General features: G+C 41.4%; 1 protein-coding gene across 4 annotated transcripts in view; it reads left to right on the forward strand.

Annotated features, from left to right (window-relative positions):
* The window catches only part of pikfyve (phosphoinositide kinase, FYVE finger containing), a 130,817-nt gene that overhangs the window by 75,836 nt on the left and 38,861 nt on the right, over positions 1-16,120 (forward strand). For all 4 annotated transcript variants that reach the window (XM_043693037.1, XM_043693034.1, XM_043693035.1 and 1 more), the window contains 2 exons: positions 1,513-1,624; positions 8,661-8,808. In XM_043693037.1, the coding sequence (XP_043548972.1) occupies positions 1,513-1,624; positions 8,661-8,808 (260 nt within the window). The remainder of the gene's footprint in view (positions 1-1,512; positions 1,625-8,660; positions 8,809-16,120) is intronic.

Here is a 16,120-nt window from a genome sequence, read left to right on the forward strand (position 1 = left end):
TCTCTCTCTCTCTCTCTCTCTCTCTCTCTCTCTCTCTCTCTCTCTCTCTCTCTCTCTTTTCTCTCTCTCTCTCGCGCTCTCTTTCCCCCCAGGCCCACTGCAAAAAGGGGACTTTCCACTTAACCTCCTGGCATTGGCAAGAAGACTTCTAACTATGGGCAGCGCGGTGTCTCATTGGTTAGCACTCCTGCCTCAGTGCAAGGGACCTGGGTTTGATTCCAGCCTTGGGCAACTGTCTCTGTGGAGTTTGCACATACTCCCTGTGTCTGCGTGCATTTTCTCCAGGTGCTCAGGTTTCCTCCCACAGTCCAAATATGTGCAGGTTTGGTGAATTAGTCATGCTAAATTGCCCAAAGTATTCAGGGGTCTGTAAGTTATGTGCATTAGTCAGGGAAATGTCGAGCAAAAGGGTGGGTGAAGGGGTCTGGGTGGGTTGCTTTTTGGGGTGTCAGTGTGGACACGTTGGATCCAATAGTCTGTCTCCACACTGTAGGGATTCTGAGATTCTATGACTACCCCTGTAACCTTACCCACATACCATAGCATTTGTCTTGGCTATCAGCCTCTGGCTCCTGGATGCCCTTCCCTCAGGCGTTGGCATCCTGCTCCCTCGCTGCCAGTACGTACTCACCCTCCTCACTGTACCTCCAATCAGTGCTTGTTTTTCTCCTGTATTTGTCACTAATAGTTTCACTAGGAGACCTGTTTGCTCCAGCAGGGAGAAAACCAGCCTATATTTACAGAGATGACCCAGTCATGACCACCCACTGAATTTAAACCTATCACTAAGCAGAGGAAAAGACACTAACAAGGATTCCCCAAGTAACTGCAAGGGAAGAGGCCAAAACTGAATTGCCACTCACCAAGGGGCTGCAGGAAATGTGGCACACGGCAAGACTTATACAGTTAAAGGTAGTGCCCTGAGGTGTGTTACCGAGCAAAGAGACCTGGGGGAGGGTGCATAATTCCTCAAAAGTGGAGTTACAGGTAGATAGCTGAAGACGATGCTTGGCATTCTTGTTGTCATTGGTCAGAACATTTGAGCAAATGAGTTGGGATATTATTCTGTAGAAGGCATTGGTGAGGCCACTTTTAGAATACCACATACAATTCCGGTCACCCTTCGAGAGGAAGGATGTTGTTAAACTTGAGAGGGTGCAGATAAGATTTACAAAGATGATTCAGAAATCTCCTTACAGTGTTGCAGTGCAACTGTCCCTACCTCTATGCTAGGAGGCCTTGGTTCAAGTTCCTCCTGCTCCAGAAGTGTGTAACAACATCACAGAACAGGCAAGTTAGCAAATATCTTTACAGAGGTGACTTTTCTCTGAACTGGTCACCCCTGAGAATGAATTTACCCTAGTGTCTTGGGATTTTGAGTGCAATTCTGCCCACTACAGTGCAGTACTTTGGAAATTTGTAGAGTAATACTCTGTACCTTTTAGATGCATTTTTTATGCATTCAAATGTGACTAGATTAAACTATTTCATCCACTATCTCTCTTTTTTCAGAGCTCAGGCAATTGCCATTGGTCAGGCATTAGTGGATGGACGATGGTTTGACTGTGTAACCCATCATGATCAGCTCTTTAGGGATGAATATGCCTTATACAGGCCTTTGCAAGTAAGTGAATATGGCACTTGCCTGCTTCAGCATTACCAGTGTCTGGTGAGACAGTAAGTAATTTAATGTACATGAAGGTTTTATATATAGTATAGTTGATAATTCAGTTGACTCGTCTCAAGTTCTTGCACATATTGTCACCTCCCAAATCTGTTTCGAACTTTATACAGACTTTTGAATTCCGCCATCATGATTGCTGCTCTTGTTCTTAATTGTTTTTAATTAAATTGAGGTGACATTTTGAGACACAAAGATAAACTTTTTCTACTTGGCCTTTTCGACTGCTCCGTAATGGTTGACATGATTGACCCTACAAATGTCCTCCAAACGTTTCCTATTATACAGTTATATATGATGTCCTCCAAAGAAACATAGAATCCCTACAGTGTGGAAGCAGACCATTCCCCTCACCAAGTCCACACTGAACCTCTGAAGAGATAGCTCCTGCAAACCCTGTAGCCTGTCACTGATCCACATAACCTGCACAACTTTGGACTGTGGGAGGAAGCGTGACCCCAGGAGGAATTCACACAGACATGGGGAGAACATGCAAACTCCACACATACAGCCGCCCAAGGCTGGAATTCAACCGTGGTGCTGTGAAGCAACGGTGCTAACCACTGAGCCATCATGCTGCCCGGTTTGATCTTTAATCTTCTTCTATTTTGTTAGTTTTCACATATACACTGTTAGCATCCAGCTCTACCTCTGAAACACCTGCCCTGATTTCTCTACTGTTGCTAAATTATCAGACTGCCTATCTAAAGTAAAGTACTGGATGATCAGAAATTTCCTCCAATTAGATCTTGAGAAAACTAAAACCATTGCTTCCAGTCACTGCTCCAAATTCCGTAGTTACTAATTATATCGCTCATTATGGCAACAGTGGAGATTAAGCCAGTTTGTTCATTTCATTGTGGTCATATTTGAACCCAAGTTGAGTTTCCAACTTCATGCCAATTCTGAGACCACCTATTTACACCTCCACAACACTGCCTACTTCATCCCTGTCTCATCCTGTCTGCTTGTCAGAGGAGGTGGTGACGTAGTAGTAATGCCACTGGACTAATAATGCAAAAACCCAGGCTAATGTTATGAGTGCGGTGGTACAAATCCCTCCACAGCAGCCGAGTTAGTCTGTTAGATGATGAAACCATTGTGGATTGTGTAAAAGTCCATTAGTTTCAGTAATCTCCCTTAGAAAATGGGATCTGCCATCCTCAGCTGGTCTGATCCTCATGCATCTCCAGACCCGCAGAAATGTGGTTGATTCTTAACCACTTTCTGAATGGTCTAACCAGCCACTCCACACAAGGAAAGTCAGAGACAGATCTTGTCAGTGATGCCACATCCATGAAAGAATAAAAGAAAACTCTCATGCCATTGTTACCTCTAGTCTGGAATATTTTAACACATTGCTTAGCGGTTTCCTAAAGTCATCCAAAACTCTGCTTCCTGTGTCTTAACTCGCAGCAAGTCACACTTACTCTGAACACCCCTGTGCTCCCTGATCTTTGTTAGCTCCCTGTCAAGCAGTACCATGATTTTAAAATTCTCATCCTGGTTTTCAAATCCACAATATAACCTTGCCTCTCCTAATCTCTGAAGAAGATTCCTGAAGAAGGGATCATGCCCAAAACGTCGATTCTCCTGCTCCTTGGATGCTGCCTGACCTGCTGCGCTTTTCCAGCAACACATTTTCAGCTCTCTTGATCTCTGTAGTTTCCTCCAACCCCGTAAGTTTCCAAAAATGAAATTAAATCAGTAGCAAGAAGTGATGTCAAGTCGGAAGGTATAGAATTTGTGTGGGTAGAGTTGAGGAGCCGCAAAGGGAAAAAAGGACCCTGATAGAAGTTGCGTATAGGCCTCCAAACAGTGGTCAGGGTATTGGGAAGAAAATAAATCAGGAAATAGAAAAGGTATGTTAGAAAGGCACTATTGCAATAATCATGGGAGACTTCAATGTGCAGGTGGACTGAAAATCGGATTGATAGCAGATCTCAAGAAGAGGAATTTGTGGAATGTCTACCTGATGGTCTTTTGGAATAAGTTATGGTAGAGTCTACTAGGGAGCAGGCAGTTCTGTATTTGGTGATGTGTGATGAGGCAGATTTGAATAGGGAGTTGAGGTAAAGGAACCTCCATGGGCCAGTGACCATAATATGATAGGATTCATTCTGCAGTTTGAGCTGGAATCAGATGTAATGGCATTACAATTGAGTAAAAGTAACTACAAGGACATGAGGGAAGAGCTGGCCAGAGTTGATTAGAAGGGGAGCATAGCAGTAAAGGCAGTGGAGCAGCAATAGGGTTTCTGAGGATAAATTGGGAGGCACAGCAGAAATTCATCTTTAATAGACTATGGCAAGGACAAGAGCTGGAAATGTGTTGCTGGAAAAGCGCAGTAAAAGTAACTACAAGGACATGAGGGAAGAGCTGGCCAGAGTTGATTAGAAGGGGAGCATAGCAGTAAAGGCAGTGGAGCAGCAATAGGGTTTCTGAGGGTAAATTGGGAGGCACAGCAGAAATTCATCTTTAATAGACTAAGGCAAGGACAAGGCAACCATGGCTGAAAGTTGGGGAATGTATAAAAGTAAGAGAGAAAGCATACAATGTGGTAAAAGATTAGAGGGAATCCAGAGGATTGAGAAGCCGTTAAAAACCAGCAAAGGATAACTTTAAACAAAAAGCAGTAGATTCATACAGTGCAGAAAAGGTCACGTGGCCCATCGAATATGCGCTGGCAATGAAGACTGAAAAGATGACAAATGGCTAGTGATATTTAAAAAAATTACAAGAGTTTTTAGATATCTGAAAAGTAAGAGAGAGGCAAGAGTGGACATTCGACCACTGGAAACTGAGGCTGGAGAAATAGTAATGGGGAAAAAGGAAATGGCAGAGGGATTGGATAGGTGCTTTGCAACAGTTTTTACAATAGAAGACACCAGCAGCATAGCAGAACTTCAAGGGTATGGGGGCAGGGGTGAGTGTAGTGGACATCACGAAGGAGAAGGTGCTGGGGAAGGTGAAAGGTCTGAAAGTGGATAAATCACTCGGACCAAATGGACAGAGTTCTACAGGAGATTGTAGGGGCATTCTTTAAGGAATCACTGCAGTCAGGCAGGTTCCCAGAGGACTGGAAAATGGCTAATGTAATATCCCTATTTAAGAAAGGAGGAAGGCAGAATACAGGAGACTACAGGTTGGTTAGCCTGACCTCAGTCGTTGGTAAGATTTTACTGTCCCATTATTAAGCATGAGATTGCAGAGTATTTGGAAGTTCATAATAAATTAGTGGGGGGAAGTCAGGACCACTTTGTCAAGGGGAGGTCATACCTGACAAAACTGTTAGAATTATTCGAGGAGATAATGAGGAAATTAGATAAAGGAGAGCCAGTGGACGATATCTATTTGGATTTCCAGAAGTCTGGAGTCGCAGGTAGATAAGATAGTGAAGAAGGCATTTGGTATGCTTTCCTTCATTGATCAGAGTATTGAGTCCAGGAGTTGCGGCTGTACAGGACATTGGTTAGGCCACTGTTAGAATATTGTGTGCAATTCTGGTCTCCTTTCTATCGGAAAGATGTTATGAAACTTGAAAGGGTACAGAAAAGATTTATAAAGGTGTTGCCAGGGTTGGAGGATTTGAGCCATGGGGAGAGGTTGATTAGGCTGTTTTCCCTGGAGTGGTGGAGGTTGAGGGGGTGACCCTTATAGAGTTTTGTAAAATCATGAGGGGCATGGATAGGATAAATAGACAAAAGTCTTTTTCCCTGGCATGGGGGAGTCCAGAACTAGAGGGCATAGGTTTTGGGTGAGAGGGGAAAGATATAAAAGAGACCTAAGGGGCAACGTTTTCATGCAGAGGGCGGTATGTGTATGGGATGAGCTGTCAGAGGAAGTGGTGGAGGCAAGTACAATTGCAACATTTAAGAGGCATTTGGATGGGTGTATGAATAGGAAGGGTTTGGAAGGATATGGGCCGAGTGCTGGCTGGTGGGACTAGATTGGGTTGGGATATCTGGTCAGCATGGATGCGTTGGACCATATTTCCATGCTGTATATCTCTATGACTCGATGACAAGTTGTCTCACAGGAGGCTGCTAAATAAGATGGGTTCATGGTGTTCGGGGCAAGATACTGGCATGAATAGAGGATTGGTTGACTGGCAGAATGCAGAGAGTAGGGATAAAGGGGTCTTTTTCAGGATAGTAGCCAGTGACTAGCAGAGTTCCTCGCAGGTTCATATTGAGACCACAACTATTCTCATTGCCTATTGATGATCAGGATAAAGGTACTGAGGACATTGTTGCTAAGTTTGCAGATGACACAAAAATAGCTCACGAGACAGGTGGTGTTGAGGAAGCAGGGTGACTACAGAAGGACATAGGCTAGGAGAATAGATGCAGAAGTGGCAGATGGAATACAACGTGGGAAAGTGTGAGCTTATGCACTTTGGCAGGAGGAATGAAGGCATAGACTGTTTTCTAAATGGCGAAAGGCTTCAGAAGTCTGAAGCACAAAAGCGTTTGGGAATACCCATACAGGATTCTCTTAAATTTAGCATGCTGATTCAGTTGCTAGATAGGCAAGCAAATACTATGTTAGCATCCATTTCATTTCAAGATGGACAGAAAGAAGAACAGAAATATACTGTTGAGGCTGAATAAGGATCTGTTCAGACTGCATTTGGAATATTGTGAATAGTTTTGGACCCTATATCGAAGGAAGAATATACTGGTGTTGGAGGGTATCTGGAGGGGTTTTACAAAAATCATCCCAGAGATGAAGGGCTTGTCATATGAGGAGAAGTTGAGGACTTTGGGTCTGTACTCAATGGAGTTTAGGAGATGTGCGGGGGGAATCTCATTGAAGCTTACAGAATGCTGAGGAGCCTGGATAGAGTGGACGTAGAGAAGATGCCTCCACTTGTAGGAGAGACTAGAACTAGCAGGAACAGCCACCGAGTGAAGGGACAATCCTTGAGAACTGAGTTGAGAGAGAATTTATTGAGTTATGAGTGGTTAATCTGTGAAACTCAGTGGCTGTCTGTGGCAAAGTCATTGAGAGTGGTTGTGACAGAGATTGGTAGGCTCTTGATTGGTAAGGGGATTGAGGGTCATGGGGAGAAGGCAAGAGAATAGGATTGAGAAACCTATCACCCATGATGGAATGGCCAATGAGCCCAATGGCCAAATTCTTCTCCTATATTCCTATGGTTTGAAAATGTGTGCACTCCTCCAATTCTGGTCTGATCTGTTGTACATTCCTAATCATTAATTACTTCACTGTTGATGGTTGTGTCTTCAACTTCCTAAAACAAGAAAACATTTCAAATGATTTTAACCATGTCTTGAAGGGAGAGATGAACAAACTATTTTGCCTCTAACTGCAACACAAACCTCTCCTACAAACTAGTGTAAGCGACATTCTACTTTGTCAACAGCATTTTCTTTTATAAATTAAAAGCAAAATTAGTGAAGTTAATTTGTTTTCACTGTCAGATAGATAACTGGTTCCCAAATATTAAAGTTTGGTAGTAAACCAGGAAGTTAATTTATTTCTTATCCAATAATGTGTCTGTCACAGTTTTGCTCATCGTAAGCTTAAATGTTAAACATTTTAACTTGAAAGACGTTTTTGAAAAGCAGGTGAAGCCAACTTGTTTTCAGTCCCTTAAATAGCAGTCCGGAAAAAAACAGTCGACTTTTACTTTTCAGCATGGAATACTACTGAAGCAGGATTTGGCTGCCTTTCCTACCAAACGTGTCTCAACTCTAACCAATTTTTCATATTCAGTGTTGATCCTGTTACAAGACATTGGTGAGGCAGCCTCTGGAATGCTGTGTGTAGTTCTGGTCATGCTGCTATAGGAAGGATATTATTAAATTGGAGAGGATTCAGAAAAGATTTACCAGGATGTTGCTGGGAATGGAGGGTTTGAGTTATAAAAATAGGCTGTGACTTTTTTCACTGGAGTGTGAGGTTGATGGGTCACCTTTATAAAATCATGAGGGGCATAGATAAGGTGAATAACAAGGGTTTTTTCCTTAAGATGGTGAAGTTCAAAACTAGGAGTCATATTTTTAAGATGAGAGGAGAAAGTTTTTAAAAAAGACCTGAGGGGCAACCTTTTTTTACAGTGGTTAATGTATTGAATTAATTGCATGAGGAAGTGGTGAATGCAGGTTCAGTTACAACATTTAAAAGACATTTAGTTAAGTACGTGGATAAGAAAGGTTTGCAGGGATATGGGCCAAATGTAGGCAAGTAGGACTGGTTTGGTTTGGGAACATGGTCAGCTTGGACTAGTTGGACCGAAGGGTCGGTTTCCATGCTGTGTGACTCTATGGCTAAGATTATATTGATCCCAGAGTTTGTTTTCTGCTGCCAAAAGATAACCTGTCAGTGAGGCAATCAAATGGGAAATCCTTTTGGGTCCTGACCCCTGTACAAAATGCCCGACTTGTGTGCAGTTGGCAGAGAAAGAAAGGCCGGTGGTGACCCCCTCTTGGGGGTTGGACAAGGAAAATCATGGTTAGGATAGTGAGGTGATGGTTGGTCTTGGCATAATTGTTTTTCTCCTCCCATCAGAGTCCTCTTTCATTTTGCATAGGATCACATTTGAAGGTGTCCCTTTGATTTCGTTTGATTGCCAATTGATTTGCTGCATGATGTGTATATTTTGTGTTCTATTTTCGGAGGCAAGGAAAAATAATATTTCTACCACATTCTCGTGATGTGTACCTGGAGGTACTAAATGTCAACGTTACCTGAGCATTAACAATAAAAAAATTAGAGAAATGAAAGTGGTGTCGAAAGAAGTTATTGAATAACAGGAAGTATTTTTCCCTATATGTTCATATTTCATGTTGATGAATGTTAGCCTGTGTTATGTGCAGTATGTAAGATTGAAAAGCACCAATTGTAAACAGCCTGTTTTAAATAATCCCTGCCAAACCAAGTAGCAAATCTTTTTTGGGGAAGAATACTTTCTCTTCCATTTTGGTTTTATGAACCAATGTCTGTGTTCCAGAGTACAGAGTTTTCTGAGACACCTTCTCCAGACAGTGATTCAATAAATTCGGTGGAAGGCAATTCTGAACCGTCATGGTTTAAGGATATCAAATTTGATGACAGCGATACTGAGCAGATGCAGGATGATGGAGAAGAAATCATGCAAAGTAAGTCACTTTTTTTTTTAAAAAGATGCAGCTGGTGAGGTTAATTCTTCACACAGGTAAAAAGAAGTGAGCATTTGTATTAGCATTTGTTCTTGGAATTTCAGTATTTTGGCCAATTGCTCAGAGCTGAAAAGCTACAGAGATCTCTCTTCTGCAAGGCAAAGTAGAGGGCAGCAGCAAGTGGGATTGATCTAGGTATTGTTTAAGGATAGATATCACTTAGTAATTGTAGATAAGCTACAGTAGGAAAGACAGATGAATGTGACATACCATGACAGCAGATCTTGTTACACGAGTACCTACAAGCCGCAGCAAGGTATTTATGTTGCCTGAACAGAAAACAATTAATTTGAAGGATGTAGACAGCATTTTTTTTTTACAAAAGTGTAGTTCTTGCTGAATTCTTTGCCCCAAATGAAGGGAAAAGCAGAAGGGCTTTTGGTTTTACTCTGTAAATAATCAGAGTACACTTGAGGTGCTTCTTCTGAGAAACTGGCAAAGCACATTTTCATGATCTGCTCAATTATAATAACCTTTTCTATCTCACTCCAGTTACACCATGTAGAATGAGTTTCCTATCAGCCAGCCTAGCAGCCTATAATCCTGAGCCTGTTCTCCTTGATTAGAGACAAACCATACCCTCTACCTGTGTTCACCTACCCCCACCTCAACACCCTACCTCCTTCACCCCTTTATCTGCAGCTCCCCTTACACCCACTTTCAGTCCTGAAGAAGGATTACACCCAAAACACTGACTTCACCACCTCTTGAAGCTGCCTGGCTTGCTTGTCTACCCTGCTATTCATACTAGCACGCCTGACATTCCCTGTTTTCTTCCTCCCTCCTTTCTCAAATGAGTGTTATATTTGGTAACATTAAATCTGCTGGAATCTACAGAATTTTTAGAAAATTCCACCTTGTGTGTCTTCCATCTCTGCAACAATCTATTTTAACTGGCTGTGAGATTGGCCATCAGTGCCTGGGAATTTTGGTGCTTTAAATTTCTGTAGTACTTCTTCTTCCTCTTTTGATATTAATTACTTCTAAATTCCTCACTCTGATTAGTTCCTTGGTTACCCTGTATTTTTGGTATGTTGTTTTTGGTCTTTTGCTGAAGACATGTAAATGTGTGTTCAGCATCTCTGCCATTTCCTCGTTTATCACGATAATTATCCTGTCTCTATCTGAAATATTAACTTAATTGACATGATTTGGAGATGCCGGTGTTGGACTGGGGTGTACAAAGTTAAAAATCACACAACACCAGATTATAGTCCAGATTGTCAATCACCTGATGAAGGAGCGTTGCTCCGAAAGCTAGTGTGCTTCCAAGTAAACCTGTTGGACTATAATCTGGTGTTGTGTGATTTTTAACTTAATTGAGTCACTCTTCTTCTGTGTGCATACTTGTCAAAGCTCTTGGAATTTGTTATATCCCTGGCTAGTTACCTTGTTTTCTTATTTTTTGCATTATAATCAAACTTTGGTCATTTTTTGCTGATTTCTAAAAATCTCTCATCCACTAATTTTGCTGAATTTTTGTTTTCACGTTAAGCATATCTTTGTTGACCATTTTGAATCATCCTTGAAATGCTTCATTGTTTTTTTAGAGGCCTCTTAGTCTATTTGCCTTATAAATTTTACTTCATAACTCTATAATTGGCTTTGTTTAAGTTTATTATTCTTGTTTTGGACTTCGATGAGTCACTCTCACATTTAATATGGAATTTAATTGTTTCATGATCACACTTTCCCAGGGTTCTTTCACTGAGGTTATCCCTGCCATATTGGACTATAGAAGATTTAAAATAACTTGTCTCTTGTTTTGGTTCCTTTTGGCATTGTTCTAGGAAGCTGTTGTAAAAGCATTCTATAAACTCTTCTTCCAGAGTATCTTTGCCAATTTGATTTGACCAAACTAAATGAAGGTTGAAGTCTCTCATGATCATTACTTTGCTTTTGATACATGCTTCAGTCGTGTTTTGTTTTATGATCTGCCCAATAGTGTGACTACTGGCCAGTAAAGAACTGTCCCCACTGTTTTCCTGCATCGTGGTATTGTGATCAGTTTTCCCTGACACCCTTATTGTTCTTTTCCTCCTCCACAAAGCTGATCAGTAGTAATGATCTATTGATCAGAGTTGAAAATGAAGGTGCCTCCATCATTTCAAACTGTCTCCCCACTACTACCTAACCTGCAGTCACACTTTGCTGCAATATTCATAGTAATTGACTTTACCTAATATATGAATATGAAATGAAACTAAGCTCTTTAGTTTGTTGCAATAGAAGGGAAGGAACATACCAAACTTACACAGTTCTAAATATAGCTAATTAAGACATAGTGCGCGGCAACGTTCTTTGTAAGTAAGCTATGCTTATCCTCACTATTATTAAAAGAGGACAGGGCTTTCTAATGAGTAGCAAAGGATCTGAGCTAAATCCATTAGACTTCAGCAGCACAAAGGAGTAACAGATGGGAGTGAATTATTACAGGCTCCGTCTATTTTCATGACAAATCTAACTTTGAACCATGGAAATAGAGTGGAGAGATGCTGCTTGGTGTGTTGGAATTATAGCAGAACTGGGCAGAGACAGGAATAGAGAGGACCCAGTTTAATTCCCTGTTCTCCTACTGTGCTGTGGTTCTGAGAAGATGATAAGCAATTCCTTACCTGGGTGGATTCAGAAGGCACCAGACACATTGTGTTCACTTCTCGATGAAGGAAGGTCCCTAAAGCAGTTTTCTACAAAAGGTACATTTGTCAGGAAAGTCAAAAAGTAAAACAGGCGACAACAAAAAAAAACCATAGCTGATTTCTTGAGGTCTGGTAACACTGCTGTTTAGTAAATGTTTATCCGTGTTGTGTACCTATGCAAATTTGTTTGTGACTGAATAAATGTCCATTGACTATGTTCTTTTGGTAATACAATTATATTTTATATACTCCATTCCATAAAATGTTTTAAAAGTTCATCTATTTATATATACGTTTTTAAAAGTTTATTCATTTGCCAAACATGGCAGCTCTGGCGCTTGAACATTGTACATCTACATGTATATTTGCTGTTCATTACTAAATTCTAACTCTGGTGTGTGGTGCTTGTGTTTTTTTTAGTTGTATATTTTTTACACTTCCAACATTGTATCTGTGCAGAATTAATAAGATTCCCTGTCTCATGTGCTGATTGGTATATTCTATTTATTAAAATATATTAAAAATAAAAATTATTAAAATATGAAAGTACATCAAAAGCACAAATGACTTTAAGAACCATCACTATCTGCACACTTGTCATGGTCTGTTTACAGTGCAGCCAAGAGTTCAAATCACTCCTTCTGTCACAAAATTATTTCAGTTTGCAGGCAAATTTTATTTCAAATGTAGCATAGAATCTGTCATGAAATTAGTATACCTTGCATTCTATTTCCTCTTTTGTAATTTAAGTCTTGTTTGTGGTGAGAGGTTGTTCAAAACTGAGAATATGTGCTGGTTTATACATTGTGTATTCATATTTTATCTCTAGTCATAGTTGTGAGAAGTTTCATGATTAAGTGTTCTGTTGCCTTACCATGGATTTATGAAACATTTTTGTATATAACAACTATTTCTACAAGTTTGATTTTGTAATTGAAACCATCCCTGCCCTTTTCCAACACGTAGTATTCTGTACACTTACTTTGCTAATGAAAATGAATAAAACTGGATGGACCACCCATCAATCCTACAAAGACCCCTTACCAACACCTGAGTCTGATGCCAAGATTGAGAAGGATGTCCCATACAACTAATCAAGCAATAGCCTGACATAGTGGATTATGTACCAAACATGACAATTGCCATTCCTAGGTATGTCCTGTCCCACGACCAGGAAGATTCACCAGCGATGGTGGCACAGTGGTACACAGTCAGAGAGGAGTTTCTTTGGAAGTGTTCAACGTTGACTCTAGACCCCATGAAATCTTATGATGTCAGGTCAAACCAAACTCTTTCAGTTAACCATCTACTGCTTCCCTGATGAATTAGTACTCCTTCATGGTGAACACCAGTTGGAGAAAGCACTGACTGTGGTATGAGCGCATTATGTACTCTGGTAAGGGACATCAGTGTCCATCACCAAGAGTGACTTAGAAGCACCGCTACTGACTGAGCTGGTCAAGTCCATAAGGACTGCTAGATATTTTTTAAAATTATTTTGAGAGATGTGGGCATTGCTGGCTAGCTCCTGTTATTGCTTTTCCCTAGTCCCTTTGAGAATGTGACACTAAGCTGCCTTCTTGAAGTGCTGCAGTCTGTGTGCTGTAGGTAAACCCACTATGCCATTAGGGAAGGAGTTTGAGGACTTTCCCAGCAACATGAAAATAACAGTAATATATTTCCAAGCCTGGGTGTGAGTAGCTTGGAGAGAAACTTGTGGATGGTAATCTTCCCATATAACCTCTGGCCTTGTCCTTTCAGATGAAAGTGGTCATGTGTTGGGAAGGTGCTGTGTAAGGACCCTTGCTGAATTTCTGCAATGCATCGTTCAGATAGCACACACTTGCTACCGAGCATCTGCAATGGAGTGAGTGAATAGCACCACAATCAAAAAATCAAATGTGTTGCTTTGCTCTGGAGTATTTCAAGCTTCGTGAGAATGGCTCTGTGGCAAGTGATGAGGGAATCAAAAGAGGGGAAACAACCTATTTGACCTTGTCCTTTCCAAACCACCTGTCACAGTTTCGTCTCTATCACTGATGCTATCAATAGGAGTGACCACTGTATGGTCATTGTGAGACAAAGTCCTATCTTCACATTGAAGATGCTCTTTGTTGTGTTGTGTGGCACAACCACCATACCAAATGGGAGAGACTTTGAATAAATGTAGCAAGAAAGATTAGACATTTATGAGGCATTGTGGGCCATCAGCAACAGCAGAATTGCATTCAGCCATAACTGCAATCTCCTGTCCCAGCATGTCCCTACTCCACCATTACCATCAAGGGCTTTTGCCCAAAAGGTCGATTTCTATGATCCTCGGATGCTGCCTGACCTGCTGTGCTTTTCTAGCACCACTCTAATCTAGACTCTGATCTCCAACGTCTGCAGTCCTCACTTTTGCCTAGTCAAGCTGAATGGTCAACTTTGGCTCAATGAAGACTGCAGGAGCATGCCATTAGCATTAAAAATTAGCAATTAAAAATGAAATGACAAACTGGTCAAACTATAACACAAGACTACATGGTATCAAACAATGGAAGCATAAAGCAACCGACAGGGCTTAGCAATTTCACAACCAAAAGATGGGATATAAACTCTGCAGTGATGCTACATCCAGTCGTGAATTGTGGACAGTTAGAGTCATAGAGATGTACACCAAGGAAACAGACCCTTCGGTCCTACCTGTCCATGCCGACCAGATATCCCATCCTAATCTAGTACCACCTGCCAGCACCTGGCCCATATCCCTCCAAACCCTTCCTATTCATATACCCATCCAAATGCCTCTTAAATGTTGCAATTGTACCAGCCTCCACCACATCCTCTGGTAGCTCATTCCATACACATACCACCCTCTGTGTGAAAAAGTTGCCCCTTAGGTATTTTTATATCTTTCCCATCTCACCCTCTAGTTCTGGACTCCCCGATCCTAGGGAAAAGACTTTGTCTATTTATCCTATCCATGCCCCTCATAATTTTGTAAACCTCTATAAGGTCACCACGCAGCCTTGACGCTCCAGGGAAAACAGCCCCAGCCTGTTCAGCCTCTCCCTATAGCTCAAATCCTCCATCCCTGGCAACATCCTTGTAAATCTTTTCTGAATCCTTTCAAGTTTCACAACATCTTTCCGATAGGAAGGAGACCAGAATTGCACGCAATATTCCAACAGTGGCCTAACTAATGTCCTATACAGCCGCAACATGACCTCCCAACTCCTATACTCGATACTCTGACCAATAAAGGAAAGCATACCAAACACCTTCTTCACTATCCTATCTACCTGTGACTCCACTTTCAAGGAGCTATGAAGCTGCACTCCAAGGTCTCTTTGTTCAGCAACACTTCCTAGGATCTTACCGTTAAGTGTATAAGTCCTGCTGAGATTTGTTTTCCCAAAATGCAGCACCTCGCATTTATCTGAATTAAACTCCATCTGCCACTTCAGTCCATTGGCCCATCTGGTCCAGATCCTGTTGTAATGTGAGGTAACCCTCTTCGCTGTCCACTACACCTCCAATTTTGGTGTAATCTGCAAATTTATTTACTGTACCTCTTATGCTCGCATCCAAATCATTTATGTAAATGACAAAAAGTAGAAGACCCAGCACCGATCCTTGTGGCACTCCACTGGTCACAGGCCTCCAGCCCTTCACCACCGCCCTCTGTCTTCTACCTTTGAGCCAGTTCTATATCCAAATGGCTAGTTTTCCCTTTATTCCATGAGCTATTTTAGGTGTTGGAGGTGATTTCCTCGAATTCCAGGAGCAGCAATTACTGTTTTATATGCTGTTGCATTGTTTTGTAACTTTGGAAAAAAAAAGTCAAAACAACAGCAGTTTTAAAATGGAGAAGGGCAGACAAAGGAAGCACATGGTGAGGAAGCACATGGTGAGGACAGTGCAGGAGGTAGTGGGGGAGGGGTGGTGGGGAGAGAGCGAGAGAACCTGCACAGTTACTGCCTTTGCTGTTTTTGAATTCATGTGTCGCTGGACATCGGAGTGCATCTAGGAAAGTTAAGTGAATTTCACAACTATTCTTGGTGGAACCAGTTTGGGTGAAGTTCACAACACCGAATCAGATAAGTTAATTGTTGTTTTAAGTCTGTCCAAGAGAAAGGCTGTATTAGTGAGTACAGTAGGTTCTTTCCTGATTATATGTTTTTGGAGATGTGTCTCTTGATTAAACTTAAAATATAAGCCATAGCTATTAATTTAACTTGGTGCAGTTATAGTGGATATTGTAGTGCTAAGGGCTCTCATAACAGTTTGGCAATAGGAGTGAAGACTTGTGCTCCAGAACTAACCATACCTTTAGCCAAGCTGTTCCCAGTATGTTACAATGCTAACATCTGGCAATGTGGAAAATTGCCTCATAGGTCTTTTGTTCACAAAAATCAGAGCAGGTTGGATCTGTCTTATGAGTTTACTCTTGATCATTAGTAATCTGCTGGAAGAGTTTGTCAACAGTGCCAAAAAGTGGCACTTTCAAACAAATAACCTGCTTACTGATACTCCGCTTGTATTCTGCCAGAGTGACTTGGCTGCTAATCCCAATGCCGCCTTTTGGCCCAAACATGGACAGGAAGATCTGAACACCAGAGGTGGTGATC

This window comes from Chiloscyllium plagiosum, chromosome 7 (genome assembly GCF_004010195.1).
Source record: "Chiloscyllium plagiosum isolate BGI_BamShark_2017 chromosome 7, ASM401019v2, whole genome shotgun sequence".
NCBI classification, from domain to species: domain Eukaryota; kingdom Metazoa; phylum Chordata; class Chondrichthyes; order Orectolobiformes; family Hemiscylliidae; genus Chiloscyllium; species Chiloscyllium plagiosum.